This window comes from Sus scrofa, chromosome 8, assembly GCF_054392235.1.
Source record: "Sus scrofa isolate SSC_HxYL_T2T_F1_AM1 chromosome 8, Sscrofa_HxYL_maternal_Yorkshire_Landrace_v2.0, whole genome shotgun sequence".
Classification (NCBI taxonomy): Eukaryota; Metazoa; Chordata; class Mammalia; order Artiodactyla; family Suidae; genus Sus; species Sus scrofa.
Genome location: NC_139390.1, coordinates 129,939,283 through 129,961,696, shown reverse-complemented (window position 1 = coordinate 129,961,696; position 22,414 = coordinate 129,939,283). Strand labels below are relative to the sequence as shown.

Genomic DNA, 22,414 nt, shown 5'->3' with positions numbered 1-22,414 from the left:
GGATAAGCAATGAAATCCTGTTGTATAGCACAGGAAACTCTATCTAGCCACTTGTGATGGAAAATGATGTAGGATAATGTGAGAAAAAGAATATATATATACTTGTATATATATATACACACATATATGTATATATGAATGACTGGGTCACTTTCCTATACAGTAGAAATTGACAGAACACTGTTAATCAACTATAATGGAAAAAATTAATGTCTTAAAAAGAAAAAAACCCACAAAATAATTTAAGCCAAACATACTCATCTGGTCTTCCTCTCAGTAACATTTCAAAAGTAAGAATGGTAACTCCAAGAACAGGAGAAGGAAAGTATGCTACTGACTTCTGTGAAAAGCTCTCTATGCCTAAGAGATGATCAAGAAGGAGAAGTTTCTTCTTTTCACTTAGACATTTTTCTTCTCTTCATCTCACATCTTTAATCTTTGGATGTGACTGAGTTTTGTAAAATTTCTCCAGCTACTTGGTCTTGGTCTGAGTTTAAAGTAACAGTGGTTCTGCATAACATCACTGAAACTTAAGTTCATTGCAATGCTCTTGGGTCCTATATCATCTGTGAACTTCTAACAATAGCAGGAATATTTCCTAATTTTTTAAGGCAATTTGAGTGGGGTTTTTAAAACCTATGTCCAAAAGAAGCATCTTACCTGATATCATGTGGTGTGAAAAGATTAATAGAAATAAGCACATTTATTAAAATATAGGCTTTAAGTAACTGTGATTACTGTACTAAAGAAATGAATAATATAGTTCATTTTCTAAAAAGACAACTTATGTAATATAAAACATGATATATGCTATTAGCTGTCTCTAATTATTGTGATAGAAATCCCAGGATATTTTAGTTACATCAAGAATGAGGAAAGGGAGTTTGAAGAAAGTTTTTATTACTTCATCAATTTTATCACCTTCCACATCAGGGAATTAGTAGATGCTCTTTTCCCCTGAAGTTAATAAAGTAATAACGGGAGGTTTAAGTTGTGATTTAAAGAAAAAAATTATTTCTGAGCAAATAAGACAGTATAACTTCTACGAGGTGCCAAACAGAGCACACAGCAAAAGACAGAAAAAAATAGAGAAAACAAAGAAGTATCAACAAGATATCAGATAAGATGACAGAGTAAGACTGAACGCATCCTCTATGAGGTCAGAGGGCTCTGATCTGCCTGCTCCTTGCATGGTATTGGGCAAACCACTTAACCTTCTTGGAACTCAGACTCTCAACTGTAAAATGAGAATGGTAGTAATAGTATTTCTCATACATTGCAGTGGGGGTTAAATGAGTTAAAGCATATAATGATTTGAATGATAATGGCACAATGTGAACTTTTAACAAAAGTTAGTTTTTCTTGTCCTGGTGGTTCTTCACAAAAAGAAAGTAAAGATTAAGATTTGTTCTTGATGACAAATTTCAATATTAGAAAGCTACCCATTTTCACCAATCTCTTAATTCAATGTAATTGTAGCCAAAATCTTTACTGATATTATTTTTTTATACTTGATAAATATTATATATATGTATAATGTATTGTACATATATGTACATGTATTATACATATATAAATATTATACGTATACTTGTACATACATATACATGCATTACACGTATATACATATATTAATTATATTATTTATTATAAATTAAATCATAAATATATATTACAAATATTATGGTATGTAAATACATATATACCTGTGTCAGATTGTTTTAATTATTAAACCCAGTAGAAGAAAAGAACTCATGGAGAAATTATCAATTTTTTTTAAACAAATGCTGTTAGTTAACTAGCTAGCCATTTGGAAAATAAATATCTTACCTGGATTATAATAATACTATCTCTCTAGTCCCTGCTGTTTTCTGACAGTTACAGTTATAAAGAGAATATGCATAGTGCACTACAACATATGGAATTTGTCCGGGTTCTTTCAATGCCTTTAGGGGAAATTTTAATGGAAAGAATAGTTTAAAGCTAAAATGCCAACATATTTTAAAATACTATTTTTTTTAAATATATTAGAAACAGAAGAGAGTCTATCAACAGACTCATTGTGCTTTTAGCATCATTCTGGCTGTGGCTTTCTGTGAAATCAGCCAGCTGCCCACCATCTACACAGGGGCGTGATTGGACAATTGATGCTTTCAGAAGCCTGCTTCTCAAATCACAGTGTAGATAAACCTGGTTGATTGTAAACCCAGAAGTTTCAGCTGAAATGCTTTCACCAAGGTTTTGTTTTGCTGGCTCAGTTGAGATCCTTACGCTTGTCTGATGTTTCAACTTCCCAGTAGCCTGATAACCATAGCTATCTATCCAAAGCACAAACTTACAAGCCAGAGGAATTTTCCGTTGTGTGTGATATAAACAGCGCAGTTCAGTGGAAACATGGGCCAAGTTAATGTATATCATTTAATGTAGGATTCAAAAAGCTGGATTGCATAAATCCAAAGAATGAATCAATTTGTTAAAAATTTTTTTAAATGATTTTTATTTTTTCTAATATAGTTGATTTACAGTGTTCTGTGAATTTTCTACTGTACAGCAAAGTGACTATACAAACATATGTTCTTTTTCTCACATTATCCTCCATCATGTTCCACCACAAGTGACTAGATATAGTTCCCTGTGCTATATGGCAGATTTTTTTGAGCACCTACTAACTGCCATGAGGCTAAACCCGTTAACAAAACTAAGAAGGCTCTGCCCTCTAGTGGGAAGACAGACAACAAACAAGCAAAAGAATAAAATACAAGCAAATAATGTTAAGAACTGACTTTTTGATGGGGAGGTCCAGTCTTTACTCTTTCAAGATCACATTCTAAAAAGCAGATCTTTTTTTTTTCTTTCTTAAGAATACTTGAATATTATTAAGTGTCCTTTAAATAATTAATCAAGAATACATCACTGGTCATTCAACATCCCGCACATCTGTTGATTAAAAAAATTTTACTAAAGAGATTGAGAGTCAAATATGATATATCTAGAGGCCTTTTTCTCTTCAAATACTGAGAAGTTTGCGACAGTTACCTTTTCATAAAAGGTGAGACTAAATGAATGCTTGAATTAATAAACCAATTAATTAATTTCAAAAACACTAAAAAGATGTTTATTTCTACCTTTGAAAGACTAAACTTCTCATTTAACTTAGGCCTTGTGTCTTTACATGTTACATGACAAAGAGAATTTTTGCACCCAGAATGACTATTTAATTTACTGAAGCTACATGATTTAAGCTATAAAATTTACTGAAACAATTTGTTGTGTATGCTTAGTATATATACCTTGATGGTAAACCTAAAAGGAATGGTCTTTAAATACTTTGAGTTCAAAGTGTTTGTGACTTGTATTTAGATTAAATAATACAATAATTACTTTTACTTGAGGGATATGCTTAACATACAATGCAGTAGGTTACTTCTGTGCTGACATTTTTGCTCAGGGACAAATACAAGTAGGTACACAAACTTCCTTTTAACCAAGTGAAAACTATCCTTGTATTAACATTGTCCAGCTTTGAGTTTGCACACAGGCCTCAGGTATTTGATTTAAGCCATATGAAAACATCTATATCTGACATATAAATATTGGATGTGACCACAAATGGCATTCTCCCAATGTTTGGCATAAATCGAAAGTCTCAATAAGTAATTTATAATGCTTACATTTTTATTTTTAAAAATCATCAAAAATACCATAAAGCTTGAAATCTTGATTTTCATAATTACAGAAAAATTTTAAAAGCTATGCTTCTAAATTGACATTCATATGGAACCATGACTGATTTTACTTCAAGAGTATATATACTATGTATATATAGTGGGTCACTTTGCTGTATAGCAGAAATCGAAGCAACACTGTAAATCACCTATACTTTAATAAAAAAATAAAAAAATTTAAAAGTAAATATGATATGTCAACAATCATATTTGGGGAATCTGGGTGAAGGGTATATTTGAGTTCTTTGTTCTAATCTTGCAACTTATCTGTAAGCCTAATTTTACTTTTTTAAGTGTAAAATAAATGCTATTAGGGTGAAAAAAAAGAAAAATAATAAGTTGCATCAGTACTTTTAAAATTGTGCTTCAGAGGCCTTTTGAAGTTGGAGGCTATAACTGTGATTGGAAGAAAGATGGGACATAACTTGGTCACCAAGCAACAACTGGAAGCCTATGTGACTTAATCATTCATTTTGGGGGATCTTCTTGGGGTGCTCAACTGCTTAAACAGCCCAACAGGAGACACAGACATGAAATGATAGGAGAAAAATTTTTATCCTTTTCCCCTCATGCAGAGAAGAGGGATTCCTTCATTTTCAGTCCACTGCTCATTCACATTACAACTTGGGGCTGGGGCAGGGGGTTGAGAGAGAGTCTAACAAAAAGGAATTAGTTTGAGCTGTGGGGTGGCGATGGTCACTTCGGAATGAAGAGAGACATGAATTTCTCCTAGACACTCTTCCTGGGAACCACCAGAGATGCTTTGCGGTCCCCAGGCTAATAGCCAAGTTATACCACTTACTTTCATTTTCTGATGCCAGGAATTTGTTCATCTGCTGCCTTTTCAGCTGCTACCATCTGCAGTTTTAAGCGTGATTCCTTTTCTCTGGCCTAATGGGGAAAAGAATAAAATTTTTAACTTTGGGTTAACTCTTCTCCCATAGCTCATAGCTTTTTTGGAGATTGTCACGCGCAATAAATTTGATCTCACATGGAAGATCTAAACTTACACAAACGTACACACACACATTCACAAAAAAAAATTATATTCTTTGTAAATGTTCAGTCATTACATTTTTCTTTTTATGCTAGAAGGAGGTAGTTCTGCAGACAAGGACAAAACAGGGCACAGAAATGGCAGCTGTCAGGTAGAAAGTCAGAGGGGTTGTGGACTCACTTCTCCCCTAGAGTTTCCCCTGAGAAGGTAAGCAAATAGATTTAGAGATGTCAGAAACCCACTAAGTGTAAACTATTGGTAAAATCTTTTTTTTTTTTTTTTTTTTTTTTTTTTTTTTTTTTTTTTTTTGTCTTTTTGCCATTTCTTGGGCCGCTGCCATGGCATATGAAGGTTCCCAGGCTAGGGGTCTAATCAGAGCTGTAGCCACCGGCCTACACCAGAGCCACAGCAACGCTGGATCCGAGCCGCATCTGCGACCTACACCACAGCTCACGGCAACGCCGGATTGTTAACCCACTGAGCAAGGCCAGGGATCGAACCCGCAACCTCATGGTTCCTAGTCGGATTTGTTAACCACTAGTGCCACGACAGGAACTCCTGTAAAATCATCTTAACACCTGAAAGTGTTAGTAATCTCCTTACATTTAGAGATTGATTGAAACATTTTTGCTGCAATAGGGCAATAAATGGTATTTATGTACAGTACAGTTCTACAAATTTTAGCTATTTCATTAGGATCAATTCTTAGTTCAAAGGGCTTGATTTGTTTATGTCACTTGATATTTATGTGTTACCAAATATTGTCCAAAAATATTATAATATTTACAAGCAAGCTATGAACATATCAATTTGCAGCATTTTTATCACAGTGATTATTCTGAAGTAAAAACATCTCTGTTAACATGGTAAACAAAATTAGGACACACGTCTCCATCCCTCACATACTCAAAAAAAATCCTAGAATGATTTTAAAAAATGTGTAGTTTTATTTCATAGTTTTAAAGCAAAATAGGAAAAAACAATATTTGCCTTCCTAAGTAAAAGATGGTCTATGTTTAATAAAATAATTCTGATGGAGTAGCTATTCATACTTGGCTTCTTTAGCTTTCTATTTCCAGTGTTTTCTGTGGTAAATATGTGCCCTTTAACAGAGAAGCATGCTATTTATTTTACCACGGCAATTATATAACTCTTTAATAGATTCCTTAATATTCAACCATCTAGACAATGTAAAAAATGTAATTCTTTTGCTAATTTATCCTGATACTTCTCTGTGTGGTTGCTTTGGTTCTTGATTTTGTTTTGTTTTGTTTTGTTTTTTTAATAGCCTAACCCCGAGCCTCCTCATCGTATGATTTTTCCTGGATAGAAATGCTTCTTGTCTCTAAATTATGAAGTGAAATTTTACCCCTAGAGGCTAGATTAAACTCTTTTCATTACTAGATGTATGATTTTCTATGCTGTGTAACATTTTTAAACATGTAATGCTTACAACAATATGACTTTGGCAAGTGGGTTAAGGATCTGGTGCTGGTGCAGCTAAAAAACCAAAAACAAAACATGTCATCATCATCTCTCAGTTTTCAGGTCAGGAGTTCAGTTCCTCTGCTCCAGGTCTCACAATCTGACAATCTACTTGTTGGCCTGGCTGCTTTGTTTTCTGGAACTCAGGGTCCTTTTCCAAACACCCGTGGTTTGACATGGTTATTGACAGAATTCAGTTCCTTGCTGTTATATTGACCGAGGGTGCTTTCTTCCTGGCTATCAGCCAGAGGTTGCTCTCAGCTCCCCCGAGGCCCCATTACTCTTAGATCCTGGCACGTGGTCTGCTCACGGACTGTTCACGACATGGCCACTGACTTCTTCAATGCCAACAGAAGAAGCTCTTACACCTGTCTGCTCAGATGGAATCACATCTAACCCACACATAGGAAGGAATGTCTCACAATTTTTGTCAAATCTATTGGCAAGAAGTGTCCCAAGTTGTATCACACTTGACGGGGGACATACTTTTTGAACAGCATGCATAGTTCAGTAAGGGTCATCTCAGCCTTCTGCCTATTGTACTAGATAATAATGCGACTACATTAACGGCTCTGGAATCTATAAAGCTAACTGTTGAATACTCTCCCATTCCTGAGCCTTGAGCTGATTCTATTACTTTACTATATATTGTCTTTCCAGAACTAGAGATCTGATCAGTATATGTAAGATGATTTTCTAAATATATGTCATTAGTCGATTTTTCTCATAATCTGGTCTTAAAATAATAACAATGCCCAAACTATACTGAACATTTTCTGAGTAAGCACTTTTTTAAAATTTCTTTTTTACTTTATCCCAGAATTCAGTAAAATTTGAGTTGTGTCATTTCCTATATAAAGGTACTTTTGATTAGAAGCTAAGCAGCATGTTATTTGCTCAATTTAGTATAGCGTTGAACGAAACCTTGATTTTGGCCTGATAAATGTTTGGTTATTCCCTATTTGGAATAATCAAGATAGTGATCTCCATGGGTTCTTTGGTTGGCTGGGTTCATCAAGGAAGTTATCTCTCATTCTGATTCCATCTGTCAAGTGCAAAAGGCAAGATAAGATAAAGACTGTCCTCAGACCTATCAGAATTCTGAATGTTTATACTAGTGCAACTAATAAAAAAAGGGAGATTTGAAAAAGATGTAAAATAAAGATGATGGTATTGTTTACAAGAAAAAGTAACAGCTGAATATAAGCCAAAAATTGAGAAGTCAAACATTAAACACGGAAGACAACTATGTTGGAAAGAAAAGAAAGAAAAGGAAAAAAGTTTTACTTAAATTTAGAATAAACATTGATGACTTCGTGTCAAGATGATATCAATTTGAAATTTGCTGTGAACTACAAATACTGGAAGCCACATTTTTTCCCTCCTTTTTCGGCTGTGGCCTCGGCATGTGAAAGACCAGGGATCAAATTCAAGCTGCATCTGAGACCTAGGCCACAGCTGCAGTATTAGTGGATTCTTAACCCATTAGTCCAGAGTGGCGATCAGAACAGATGCCTCCACAGTGACCAACTGAATGGCAGGTGTCCTCATCTTGCAGCTATTAACAGTTTTCCAAATGTTTTCTTAATATGTGAAAGGTCCACTCACCTGAGAAAAGTTTTACCAAGCCATTTTGAAGGACTTGAAGTTATCAGAACTATCTGATAGTAGAAAAAGTCTAAAAGGCTAGATTTTATTGGGAACAACTGAGCTTCTCTCGCTTTAATTTTTTTTTTTTTTTCCAAAAGCTCACCTAGTTGACATCTACATTCTTTTCACTGCCAACAAATGTTTCACATGGTGCCTCTATCTGAAAAGAAGGCTACAAGAGCAGATATTTTAACAAAGCACACTGGCAACACCCTCCCTAAAGAATGGGTTCTATTTGTAAGGTAGCCAAGAAAAACGAATATTGGAAGAGTGACTAACAGTGTCTGCCACTCCTACGGATGTGCACATATGTTTCATAGGATTGTACAACTGGAGATAAATGGGCAAAGAAATACAGCAATCTGCTAAGACAGATTACATCACAGGGGTGGGAATGGAGGTTAGAAGAGATCATTAACTTTTTATACCATTTGTGTACTATTTCATGTATTACAATAAGAACACAGGTTCCTTTGATTTCAACAAACCGAGTATAAATAAATGAAAAAAAAATGGAGGAAAACATATCACAGATGAAAAATGGAAAACAATGATGAGTTCAAGTTGCCTTAAACCTAGCGTGGATGTAAATATTCAGTTTAATAGTCTATTTAAAATGCTATGCTGGTCATAATCATCAGAAGATTAAAAACAGATACTGTAAACAGTGGTAGTCTCTTGGGGAATGAAAAAAGAGCAGAAGGAAAAAATAAGAAATATAATTTCATTTTATATACTTCCAAACAATTGTTAATATCACACATTTAATGATTTATTACATCAATAATGAAGACAAATTGATAAAACTCAAAAAATGCATTTGATGGAAGGAACTAAGAAAGTAACATGAGCCCCCAAAGGGTCAGATCTGGTTGGAGATCAGCAGCTCAGACTGACATACTTGGAAGGAACATACAGTGGAGAAGGGGTTGAGGGGCCTGGAAAAGTAGGCGGGACTCATTATGGAGGAATGAGGAACAATATAAGTTCAAGAGCTTAAATTGATCTTGAAATCCTGAAGTCGGTGGAGATTTTATGCTGAAATTTAGGTAAGGCTGGAATAATGAAAGTCCAGTTTTAGGGAAAGCAACTGGAGACAAGGTGCACAATGCAGAACAGTGACGTGTTCACTCAGTCATATTCAAGGGGAAATTAATGGCTAAGTGTTCAGGGTGAAGCAGCTGTATTTATTGACCTGTTTTCCTTGAAAGTGATACTGTTAACAAAGGAAGTAGTGTCGACACATCTTGGCCTCTTATGCAAGCTGCGACCATCTCAGTATGGTTAAATATAGAGTGTGGGAAGGAAGAAGGCTCTGGTCAGGGAGAGTATTCCCCACTGTGGTTTTATCAGCAAGATCGTCTACACTGTGAAAAAGAGATTTGATTTCATTCCATGAGAGAAAGGAAGCACTGAAGTTCGACGGACGTGTTCATTTAATAAAAGCTGCTCTGAAGACATACAAAGGGAGGATTAGGATATGGGAAGGATGTGTTGGCAACCCTTTTCAGTGTCCCAGAGGATAGCTGAAGTTGAACTAAACAGATGACAACAGAACTAGAGAGAACATATGGATATGACACCTGTAAAGGAAACATAATCAAGAGACTCTCCTTGTCTAAACTGAAAAGCCACTGATGTCATTTGCTTCATCTAGTAGGTAAAATAGCATGTATGAATAGTGAATTTTACTTACTTTAAAACAGCCTTCTTTTTTTTTCCAGTTAGGTAAACTACATTTAGGTGTCATGAAACAAATGTGTGAGGAAATCTGTATAACATGCAATGAACATATGTTTGCATATTGGATAACACATTCCACCATAAACACATTGTACTTAAACCATCATTTCACACCACAAAGCTGATCAATATGCTTCTCCGAGGCAAAGATTTAACTTAAAAATACCTCTAAACTGTTGGAATAATGCATAATTTATGTGAATATATTACAAGGATAGGGGTGGGAGTGCATATACTGTCCTTGAATGTTTTATTAGATCTAATGTTTAAACATTAAGCAGAATATTACTTAGACTTTTCAAAACACCCAAATCTTGGTGTGAACCAGGAGATGATAGGCTATCTTCTGGAAATAAAGAGCTATGACCTCAACGGCTTAAAACACAAAGATACATAAGGTATATTGCTCATTCTGGCTACAAGTTTGTCTCAGGTTTTTCTCACAAGGGGCCCAGGCAAATGAACCTTCTTTTCTCAGGAATGTATCTGATCACGGTTTTAGACGGAAGAGAACATACCGTGTGTTGCCTGTTAATGGCTTGTGCCTGGAAGTCACACGTGTTCTTTGCAGTGATATTTCATGAGGAAAAGCAAAGAGTGAGGACACTTTAAAATTTTACATAGATATATATAATCCTACCTCATGCCCAGAAAAAAAAAATGGAGTTAAAGGTCATTCAAACTAATATCTGCCACTGTAATACGTTAATTTTCTTTTCAATGAGAAGAGATTTTGATACACAAAAGAAGAAAAGAAAATCCAGGTGGAACGATTTCTATTCATGTACTTAGCATGAGCACATTTGGGAAAAGTACAATCAGGAACAGAGATTTGAATGAGCATTAAATGTAATGTCACCTTGGCTTTATAGAAATTTTTAAAAAGTTAGAAGTCTGGAAGAGACTAGAACTCTTATCGCAAAAGTCTTTAAAAAAAAATACAGACTTTAGTCCTAGTTGCTAATGAACTCTTATTCAAGTCATTTACATACATTTTCTTTATAATGGACAAGCACGTGCCACATTTTAGTAATTTTTATTGGTTGCACAGAAAAATTTTTTTCCTCAAAAGATTAAATCTTAAATAGAATCCGAACTGTAATTTTATGTAATATTATCTGAAGAAGTTATTTTTGAAGTTTTCATTACTATGCTTTCACGAATCTCTAAAATTAGAATGACTGGTGGAAAACAAAACTTCACATACATAATGTGGTGCAATACGCCAATAAGCATCTGCTTAACTTTCTTCTATTCAGGCCATAAGGAAAGAAAATTATACAAAAAAATAAAAACAACACTATCCTTTCCTTTCAGCTAATAAGTTTACCATTTTCTAAAAGGCAAATGCATTTGTTAGTGTCTAGACTTTTAGAGTCCTCAAATGTTATTAATGTAATAGTGTAATAATAGAAGCCATATACTAGTACTTTCTGGCTGCCAGACATCATAGATATTTTATATATATAAATTGTTTAATGTGTATAGAACATCCCTCAGGTTAAGTTTTACATTCTGGTTTCTTTAATAATTCTGGAGATTATATAAGATAAAATTCATTTTTCAAAGTGTACAAGTGATCATTTTTTTTTGGATTCTGACACAACTGTGCAACCACCACATCTAATTTTAGAATTTATCATCATCCCCCAAAGAAACTCCATATCTATGAGCAGTTATTCCCATTCCTGCCACATACTAGCCCCTAGCAACCATCAACTTTTTGTCTCTATGGGTTTGCCTACTCTGAACATTTCATATAATTGGAGTAATAAAATCTGTGTTCTTTCATACCTGGATTCTTTCATTTAGCACATTTCCAAGGTTCATCCATGTCGTATTGTGTATCAGTACTTTATTCCTCTTTATGGCCAAATAATACTCCATTGCACTGATAGACCACAATTTGTCTCTGCATTCGCCAATAACAAATATTGGGACTGCTTCCTCTTTTTGGTTATTACTAATAATGTTGATGTCAATATTTGAGCTTAAGTTTTTTGTGAACATATTTTAAAATTTTTCTTTTTATACACCTAAGAATAGAATTGCAGAGGAGCTGGTATTTTCCATATTGTCAGCACCATTTGCATCCCCATCGGTAGGGTACACTGCTTTCAATTTTTTCATAATCTTGTCAGCACTTATTATTGTCTCTCTTTTTCAATAGAGTCATCTTAGAAGGTGTGAATCAGCATCTCATTGTCATCTGAGTTACATTTCACAGGCGAACATATTTTTCATGTGCATGTTGAGCATTTATTTACCTTCTTTGGAGAAAGGTTAATCAGCTTCTTTGGCCATTAGTTAAATTGAGTTATTTGTCTTTTTATTGTTGAGTTGTAAATGTTCCTTATATATTTTGGATACAAGTTCCTTTAACAGATACGTGATTCACAAAAATTCCCTCCCTATTTGTGGGTGGGGGTTTCATTTTATTGATAAAGCCTTTGCAGCACAAAATTTTTTATTTTAATGAAGTTCAATTTATTTCAGTTTTTGTTACTTGTGCTTTTGATGCCATATATAATAAATAATTGCCTAATTCAGCAAAGAAGATTTACCCTATGTTTCTTCTAAGAATCATATGGTTATGTTATTACACTTAAATATATTAATGTTTTGAATTAATTTTTCCATATAATGTGAGGTGGGCATTCAATTTAATTATTTTGCATTTGGATATTTAGCTATCCTCTTACCTGTTGTTGAAAAGACAACAATTCTTTCCCTTCTTGTCATGGCACCCTTTTTGGATCATGTTCTAATTTTACGGATGAACAAAAGGAAGCCAAAAAATTAAATATCATATGAAGAATATATAATATTATAAGTGATAAGAGATATGTTTTCAAGTCTGAACTGTCTCATACCAAAGTTTTTTTATACACCAGAAGTCCTGGGCTCTGATCCTGGGGCTGGGGGGTGGGCCATCACACTTTGAGTTATTACAGCATCTATGCATCTATGAATAACATATTTAAAGTGTGTATACTGAGTAAAAAAATATCATAATACGGGAAATTAATGATTATTTGACAGTCAAAGTGAAACTACATATATATACATACATACATTGATATGTATATAGGCATATATAGGTGTATATATCAAGTTATATATATATACTAGTACAGTTATACAAATCTATACGTACAGTTTGTGTGTGTGAAAAAATTATACATGTGTGTATGTGAATAGTGCTATGTAATACCATAGCGTTTTATTTTTTAAAACAACATTTAGGAATTTTGGGAAATTGTATCCTACAGAATGACACGTTTGCCATGTACCACATACACTCCTGACAACCTTACTCTTATTCGCAGTACTGACAACCTTACTCTTATTCGCAGTACTGACAACCTTACTCTTATTCGCAGCACTGACAACCTTACTCTTATTCGCAGCAGTCCCAATAGGAGAGACCATGTGGGGAGACATCGCTTAGACATGCGTTTCAGTGATCTCAATAATTTAAGTGCATAAAATAAATAGATATTTACTGGTATTTGATAGAACAATAACTGACCTTTTCATCATAAATAAAATACTGTTTACTTCCCAGATGCTTAATAGCTTCAAAATATACAGGTGCCATTAAACTCAACAATAGATTGTTCATGGGTCCTTAAACTCAAATCTTGAGAATAGGAAAATTACAAAACACAGTGCTTTCTGATAGAAAGTCAAGCTCTTGAGATAAAAATCCAAAAAATGTGTTAAAATAAAGATATCAATATATGTTTTAGTAGAGTTTGACAAAATATTTAGACGAAAGCTAAAAAAAAAATGTTTCCATATGTAGAATATGAAGTGTGAAACAGAGAAGAAAAAGTTCCTGAAACTATATAGAAGATTTTAAAACTTTTTTTTCTATTATAAATGTTTCTACTCCGCTTATTTGGAACATGAGCATAATGGCTTTTAGAAAGCAGGTTTATTTTTTATATGGTCCAGTTGATTTTCCATTTCAGATTTAAGTTTAAATGTTACGCCTCTCTGTTCTCTCTCCTCTCTTCTCTTCCTTCTCTCTCAGGTACACATTTATAATAACATTGCTCACTCAGCATTAATGTCAATATTAATGAGATTAACATAAGTTAAAATGATTTTAAGACTGTTTATTATATCCATCCGAATGGAATTTGGATGGCACCAATGACTAGCTGAAAGTATCTGATCCAGGTATTTTTAGTTTCTATTTTTAATTTCTATTTCTCCCCACTATGTTTGTCTGGATCACCACTATGCAATTGCTTTGAACAGTGACTTGCACTGGGCAGGAATTCAACAACTGAGAGAATCCTTATATACTATTTTTATTGTCAGTGTTGGAGTTATTATCATTACCAGGTAGGAACCTACAAATGGAAAAGCTGTGCACACTTTTGAGTCAACTCCATTATCTTTTATTTAAATAGGAATTCTCGTGTGGTGCAGCTGGTTAAGGATCTAGCATTGTCACTGTAGTGGCCTAGGTCGCCGCTGTGGCGGGGGTTCCATCCCTGGCCCAGAAAATGTTCACATGCTGTGGACATGGCCAAAAAAAATGTCAGCATATTAACATTTTATTTATTATAAATGTAAGAGAAATTTAGGAAATGGTAAGATTTTTATAAGTGTCCTTTGTGAAGTAGTTCTTAATGAATCTAGGTAACAAATACTGGATGATGTAGCTACTTAGTCATAACAAAAAATATTCATAAATTAGAAATGTTTGATTAAATTCATTAAGTCATTTGGTAGAAAATTCTGTTACCATTTTGGTTTTCATCATTCATTTCAGAACCTATAAATAAACTAAAAAACCACACATTTTTACCCACTTAGAGATCGATACTAGCTTCTGAACCAGCAAATGACTCCCTAATTTAAGAGACTCATTAGAAATAATCAATATGATTCCAGAGCTTTCACTAGCTCTAGAGTCTTAATATTCAATATCTCTAGAAGAATCAAGATTGTGAATTTCATTTAAATTATATTTACTGATGGACCTATGCATTTTATCATAAGGTAAAAGCTGATATTATTTTAGTCATTCAAACAGTATTAAAGATATTCTTACCTTGACTTCACAACTTTTAAGCAATGTGTGTTATTCAAATGGTATAGGATATGGAATACAATAAATATTAATTTTATAATTTAAATATATTTTCATATATAAAACCTAATAAAAGACAAACAATGGTGAAAAATGAAATAATTTCTCCCAATTTTTATAAATATTAAAAAAAATCCTGCCATTTTCAGCAATAATATCAACTAAATACATAAAATGAAATAAAATGTATAAAAAATGCCAACATAAAATGTTAATATAAAAAAAAAAAGAACTCTGGGAGTTCCCTGGTGGCCTAGCAGTTAGGGATCCACACAGCAGCTTGGGTCGCTGCTTTGGCTTGGGTTTGATTCCTGGCCTGGAACTTCCACATGCCATGGGTATGCCCAAAAAAACAAAAACAACAAAACCAAACCAAACCAAACCAATGTCTGATGTAATATTTCAAATGAAATGAGAGAGAAAGCAATAGATATTACCTTCATCAAACCTATGCTTTGGAAATATTTAAGGTCTACAGGAAATTATGAGAAAATTTCAGAGTAAGATTACAGAGCTCTTTAAGTTTCCAATTTAAAAATAATTGATAAGGAAAAAGCCATATATAATCTACTAAACAGTTATCTTATGCATAATCATCCATAAAGCAATTACCACAAATGAATAACATGTGGAGTGGCTCTAGTGTCAAAGCTGTCCCTCTCTTACAGGCAGGGTGAGAAACTGAACATTCGATAAACGAATCTACTTCTGTCCTGGTCCTTCAGCAGTTTTAAATTGTGTCACCTTAGTTTTTTACATTTGCTGATTTTTGTCTGAGTCTCATTCTTTATCAAGTTTAGCAGTCACTTCTCTTGTACAAGAAAATTTAGGCATATTTTTCACATAAAATTTGACATTAAATCCTAAGTCCCAGAGTTTGTAATTGCATCAGAAATTAACTGTTTTCTTCAACTGGTGAAAAACAATAAGAGAAGTAGTCTTACTTTTTCATGCAGAAGTACATAAATGATTCGTTTGTGCAAAAGAAATGAATGCCATGTATTTACTTTGTAGCTCTGGCAAATAGGGCTACCTTTGAAATTTATGTTAAACTTATGTTAAACTGTTTATACTAAGTTTATTTTCATATTCACTATATATTGTCAGTATTCTTTCCTGTTCAATTAGGTGATTGTGTTTAGGTTACGTTAGCATCAAAGAATGTATGGTAAGTTGTCACATTTGTATTATTATGGACTAGTTTAAGTGATATGGAAATTATCACCTTAAGATTAGTTAGAGCTGAACTCTAAAGCCATCTAATATTCTTGTGATTTCAAAGGGTAGGTCATTTTTTCTTCCTTTTCTTTTTTTTTTTTTTTTTGAGGTATAATTGACATAAAGCCCTGTATAAGTTTAAGGTGTACAGCATAATGATTTGATTTTCATAAATCATGAAATGATCACACAATGAGTTTAGTGAACATCCATCATCTCATATAGATAAAAAAGAAAAAAAAATAAGAAAATATTCTTCCCTATGATGAGTACTCTTAGGATTTTCTCTCTCAGATACTTTCATATACAACACACAGAGTATAAAGTATACAATATAAAATGCATTGATCATCTGTATATTACATAGCTAGTACTTATTTATTTTTTAACTGGAAATTTTACCTTTTGACTGCCTTTATCTAATTCCTCCTATTCTCAGAACTTTCTCTGGTAACCACAAATCTGATCTCTTTTTCTCTGAGTTTGTTTTTGAAGTATGTTTGACCTACAACACTGTGTTAGTTCCTGTTATGAAAGACAGCAATTCAATATTTCTCTATATTTCAAAATGTTCACTATGATTAGTTATGATATGCCACCATACAGAGATGGACATATTACATTATTATTGACTACTTTTCCCGCATTGTACATTTCACATCCTTGACTCATTAATTTTGCAACTGGAAGTATGTACCTCTTAATTTCTCTCCCCTATTTCTTTCCTCCCCTACCCTCCCTCAGCTCTGGCACTTACCTGTTTATTTTCTGTATCTATAATCTGATTCTGTTTTGTTATGTTTGTTTTTTAGATGCCACATATATGTGAAATCATAGAGTATTCATTTTTTTGACTTACTCCACTTAGAATAATACCTTCCAGGTCCACACATTTTGTTGCAAATGAAAACATTTCTGAATTTTATATATATATATATATATTATATATAATATATATATATTATACATATAATATATATATAATGTATTACATTATAATATATTTATGTATATATGCCATATATTTTTTATATATTCATCTATCATTGGGCACTTAGGTTGATTCCATACTCTAAATAGTATTGCAATGAATATAGATCTGTCTATATTTTTTCGAATTAGTGATTAGTGTTTTTGTTTTCTTTGGAAAAATACCTATAAGTAAACTTTTCGAATTAGTGATTAGTGTTTTTGTTTTCTTTGGAAAAATACCTATAAGTAGAGTATATTTTCAATTTTTTGAGGAATTACTATACTCTTTTCCACAGTGGATGCAACAATTTACATTTCCACCAATAATGCAGAAAGCGTTGCCTTTTCTCCACATCCTTGCCAATACTTCTTTGTTGCCTTTTTGGTAACAGCCATTCTGATAGGTGTAAGGTGATATCTCATGGGATTTTGATTTGTATTCCCTGATTAGTGATGCTGACATATTTTCATGTGCCTGTTGACCATCTGCATGTCTTCCTTGGAAAAATGTCTATCCAGGTCCTTTGCCCATTTTTAGTTGAATTTTTTTATGTTGAATTGCATGAATGTTTTATATAGTTTAGATGTGAACCTCTTATTGGATATATCATTCGCAAATATCTGCTCTTATTCTTAAGCCATTTTTTGGTTTTGTTGATAATTTCCTTAAATGTGCAAAAGCTTTTTAGTTTTATGTAGTCCTGTTTGTTTATTATTGCTTTTATTTCCATTGCCTGATGAGACACATACACAAAGTATTGCTAGATTGCTGTCAATGGATGTACTGCCTTTATTTTCTTCTAGGAGTTTTGTGGTTTCAGGTCTTATATTTATGTATTTAATACATTTTGAGTTTATTTTTGTATAGTGTGAGAAAGTGGTCCAGTTTTCCCAACACCATTTATTGAAGATGTTGTCTTTTCCCCACAGCAAATTCTTCTTTAATTTGTCATAGACCATGTAAGTGCAGGTTCACTTCTGGGCTCTCTATTCTGTTTCATTGACCTATGTAGATGTTTTTGTGCCAGTACCATACTGTTTTGTTTACTATAGCTTTGTAATGTTGTTAGAAATTGGAGATTATGATACCTCTAGCTTTGTTATTTCTCAGGAATTTTTTGGCTATTTGGGATATTCTGTGTTTCCATAGAAATTTTACCATCATTTATTCTCCTTCTGTTTAAAATACCATTGCTATTTTGATAGGGACTATACTGAATCTATAGGTGCCTTGGGCAGTGTCATAATTTTAACAATATTAATTATTCTAATCCATGAGCATGATGTATCTTTCCATTTTTTTGTATCATCTTCAATTTCTTTTATTAATGTCTTATAGTTTTCCAAGTATAGGTCTTTTACCTCCTTAGTTGGATTTATTTCTAGATATTTCATTCTTTTGGATGCCATTGTTAATGGGATTGCTTTCATGATTTCTCTGATAGTTTGTTGTTAGTGTATAGAAATGTAACAGGTTTCAACATATGTAAATCAATCAATATCATACACCACATTAACAAGAGAAAAGTCAAAAAACACATGATCATCTCAATAGATGCAGAAAATGCATTTGACAAAGTCCAACATCACTTCAGGATAAAAACTCTTACCAAAGTGGGTATAGAAGGAACATTCCCTAACATAATCAAAGCCATTTATGACAAAACCACAGAAAATATAATACTCAATGGAGAAAAGATGAAAGCCTTCCCACTGAAATCTGGAACAAGACAAGGATGCCCACTCTCACCACAGTTATTCAACATAGTACTAGAAGTCCTAGCCACAGCAATCTGACAAATGAAAGAAATAAAACGCATTCAAATAGGAAAAGAAGAGGTAAAACTGTCACTGTATGCAGATGACATGATACTATATATATAAAACCCTAAGGACTCAACCCCAAACTACCTGAACTGATCAACAAATTCAGCAAAGTAGCAGGATATAAGATTAACATTCAGAAATCAGATGCATTTCTGTTTACTAACAATGAAATATTAGAAAAGAAATACAAAAATACAATACCTTTTAAAATTGCACCCCCAAAAATCAAATATCTGGGAATACACCTGACCAAGGAGGTATAGGACTTATATGCTAAGAACTATAAAATTTTAATCAGGGAAATAAAAGAAGATGTAAAGAAATGGAAAGATATCCCATGCTCCTGGGTTGGAAAAATTAATACTGTAAAAATGGCCATACTGCCCATGGCAATCTACAGATTTGATGGAATCCCTATCAAATTACCCAGGACATTTTTCACAGAACTAGAACAAACAATCCAAAAATTTACATGGAACAACAAAAGACCCAAAATTGCCAAAGCAATTCTGAAGAACAAAAACCAGGCAGGAGGCATCACTCTCCCAGACTTCAGGCAATATTACAAAGCCACAGTCATCAAGACAGTGTGGTACTGCTACCAAAACAGACAGACAGACCAATGGAATAGAATAGAGAACTCAGAAATAAATCCAGACACCTATGGGCAATTAGTCTTTGACAAAGGAGGCAAGAACATAAAATGAGAAAAAGAATCTTTTCAGCAAGTATTGCTGGGAAGCCTGGACAGCTCCATGCACATCAATTAAACTAGAACACATCTTCACACCTTGCACGGGAATAAAATCAAAATGGCTTAAAGACTTAAATTTAAGACAAGACACCATCAAACTCCTGCAAGGGAATATAGGCAAAACATTCTCTCACATCCACCTTACAAATGCTTTCTCAGGTCAGTCTCCCAAAGCAACAGAAATAAGAGCAAAAATAAACCCATGGGACCTCATCAAACTGACGAGCTTTTGCACAGCAAAGGAAACCAAAAGAAAAGAAAAAGACAACTTAGGGAATGGGAGAAAATAGTTTCAAATGATGCAACTGACAAAGGCTTAATCACTAGAATATATAAGCAACTTACACAACTCAACAGCAAAAAAGCCAACAACCCAACTGAAAAATGGGCAAAAGACCCGAATAGACATTTATCCAAGGAAGATATACAGATGGCCAACAAGTACTTCAAGCAATGGTCAACATTCCTGATTATTAGAGAAATGCAAATCAAAACTACCATGGGATACCATCTCACACCAGTCAGAATGGCCATGATTAATAAGTCCACAAATAGCAAATGCTAGAGGGGATGTGGAGAAAAGGGAACACTCCTGCTCTGTTGGTGGGAATTTAAGCTGGTACAACCACTATGGAGAACAGTATGGAGGTACCTTAGAAATCTATACATAGAGCTACCATATGACCCAGCAATCCCACTCTTGGGCATATATCCGGACAAAACTCTACTTAAAAAAGACATGCACCCTTATGTTCATTGCAGCACTGTTCACAATAGCCAAGACATGGAATCAACCCAAATGTCCACTGATACATGATTGGATTAGGAAGATGTGGTATATGTACACAATGGAATACTACTTCGCCATAAAAAAGCACAAAGTAATGCCATTTGCAGCAACATGGATGGAACCAGACACCCTCATCCTGAGTGAAGTAAGTCAGAAAGAGAAAGACAAATACCATATGATATAACTTATATCTGCAATCTAATATATGGCACAAATGAACCTTTCCACAGAAAAGAAAATCATGGACTTGGAGAATAGACTTGTGGTTGCCAAGCAGGAAGGGGAAGGAGTGAGAGGGACTGGGAGCTTGGGGTAAAGAGATGCAGAATGTTGCCTTTGGGATGGATTAGCCATGGGATCCTGTTATGCAGCACTGGGAACTCTGTCTTGTCACTTATGATGGAGCATGATAATGTGTGAAAATAGAATGTGTACATGTATGTGTAGCTGGGTCACCATGCTGTACAGTAGAAAAAAATATATATATAAATAAATGATAAAAAAAGAAATGTAACAGGTTTCTGTATATTAATTTTGTATCCTGCAACTATACTAGATTCATTAGTTCTAACAGTTTTTCAAATGATAGGTCTTTACATTTGTTTCCTGTTCCTTCTACGGTTTTTTAAGTATTCTACTTCTACATGCACCAATTTTGATGTAATCCTTTTCCATACTGTCAGTAAATTCCTTGCGATTTTGAAAAAAATTGTAACAGTATTTTTATAATAATTTTCAACTTTAATTTTCTCTTTTGTCTCATTTCCAATTGTACTTTCCCTCTGTTTTTGATCTTAATCAGAGCTGCTAAGAGACTATTTTTATTGAATGTTTAAAAGCTATTTTTTCTGTTTATTTTTAAAATTTCTTCTCATTTATTAGTTTTCTTTTGATTAATTTCAATGGAGGAAATGTTGAACAAATTGTGTCATAATTGTTATTTGGAATATCATGCTGATTTTTAAATATATTGGGTTAAATGTATAATTGCTGACCTAAAGGGATATATTCATTATGTGATATTAAATGACAAAGGCAAGTATATGAGTATGAGGAATGCTGAGGGGAAAAAAACGGGTGTTGGCTATCTTTTGAATATCTTTAAAAACCCTTATTACCTTCTGAATATACATATAAGATTATTAACTTTGTACATTTTTGAATTCCTTGGCATTTTATAATACTTACATAACATTTACAACAATAAAATAAGAAAAATCTTTTTAAAAGGTAGAAGGTTCTCATAAATGAAGCCTGTTTTGTTCTACTCAAGGCTTTTGTTTGTTTGCAGCCATAATCCACCCACATTATCTCAAATAAAACTAGAGAAGGTGAATACGTCAAAAAATATTAATGATTCTATAAATTTTCAAACGGTGGATAGATAATCCTTGGCTGAATGGATATAAGGATCTGGAATATAAGGAACTTAGGTCATCTTTTATGCATCTGAGAGCCATATGGCCTCTTCTACAGCCACGGCTTTCTCTCTCTCCTGGCTAATAGTCTCTTGAACCTTTTTGCAACTTCATCCCAAATCCTAAATCTCCCTTTCATACTATAACTTTTAGGGTCTGGTTTCTATCACCAATAAACATAGATTCTTAGTTTTTTTACATTTGAATTGGTTGATCTGCATCATCTTTGTGAGAAAAGCCAAAGAAAAGGCCTAATATGTCAAAGTTAGGTAGTGAGTCATCATCACCCTGGCAGGAATACCAGGGACTCACATTCAGACAAACCATGGGGACAGCTGCCTTGTAAGTTTTTAGTCTCTGAGCAACACTGAAGTCTGCTTCTGAAGAATGCCTTTCTTATCATTTATCCAGCTTCCTCTAATTTGTCTCCTTAGTGTGCAGCTGTGATTCATGTGTTTCTGTTTATGACTAGGTACCTGTATTGGCTTTTCTTTGTAAAAAGGCCCTTCCCTAAATAACCCCAAATTCTTCCCTTCATCCAAGGCCAATATCTCTGCAAAATTCTTCATAATATTTAACTCTTGGTGATTCTTTCATTCTTACCAGCAAGAGTTAAATATTACGAAAAATTTAACAGAGATATTGGCCTTGGATGAAGGGAAGAATTTGGATTCTGAATTCCAATAATAGATTGATGATGCCAATTATACACTAGCCTTTCTGTC

At 33.6% G+C, this 22,414-nt stretch overlaps 1 protein-coding gene across 7 annotated transcripts in view; it reads right to left on the bottom strand.

Annotated features, from left to right (window-relative positions):
- LOC110262188 (uncharacterized) overlaps positions 1 to 22,414 on the bottom strand; it is a 665,542-nt gene that overhangs the window by 223,788 nt on the left and 419,340 nt on the right. For all 7 annotated transcript variants that reach the window (XR_014813350.1, XR_014813348.1, XR_002346864.2 and 4 more), the window contains one exon: positions 4,528 to 4,616. Coding sequence is in view for 2 of the 7 variants with exons in the window: in XM_084973384.1 (XP_084829510.1) it covers positions 4,528 to 4,558 (31 nt within the window). In the remaining 5 variants the exon portion in view is untranslated. The remainder of the gene's footprint in view (positions 1 to 4,527; positions 4,617 to 22,414) is intronic.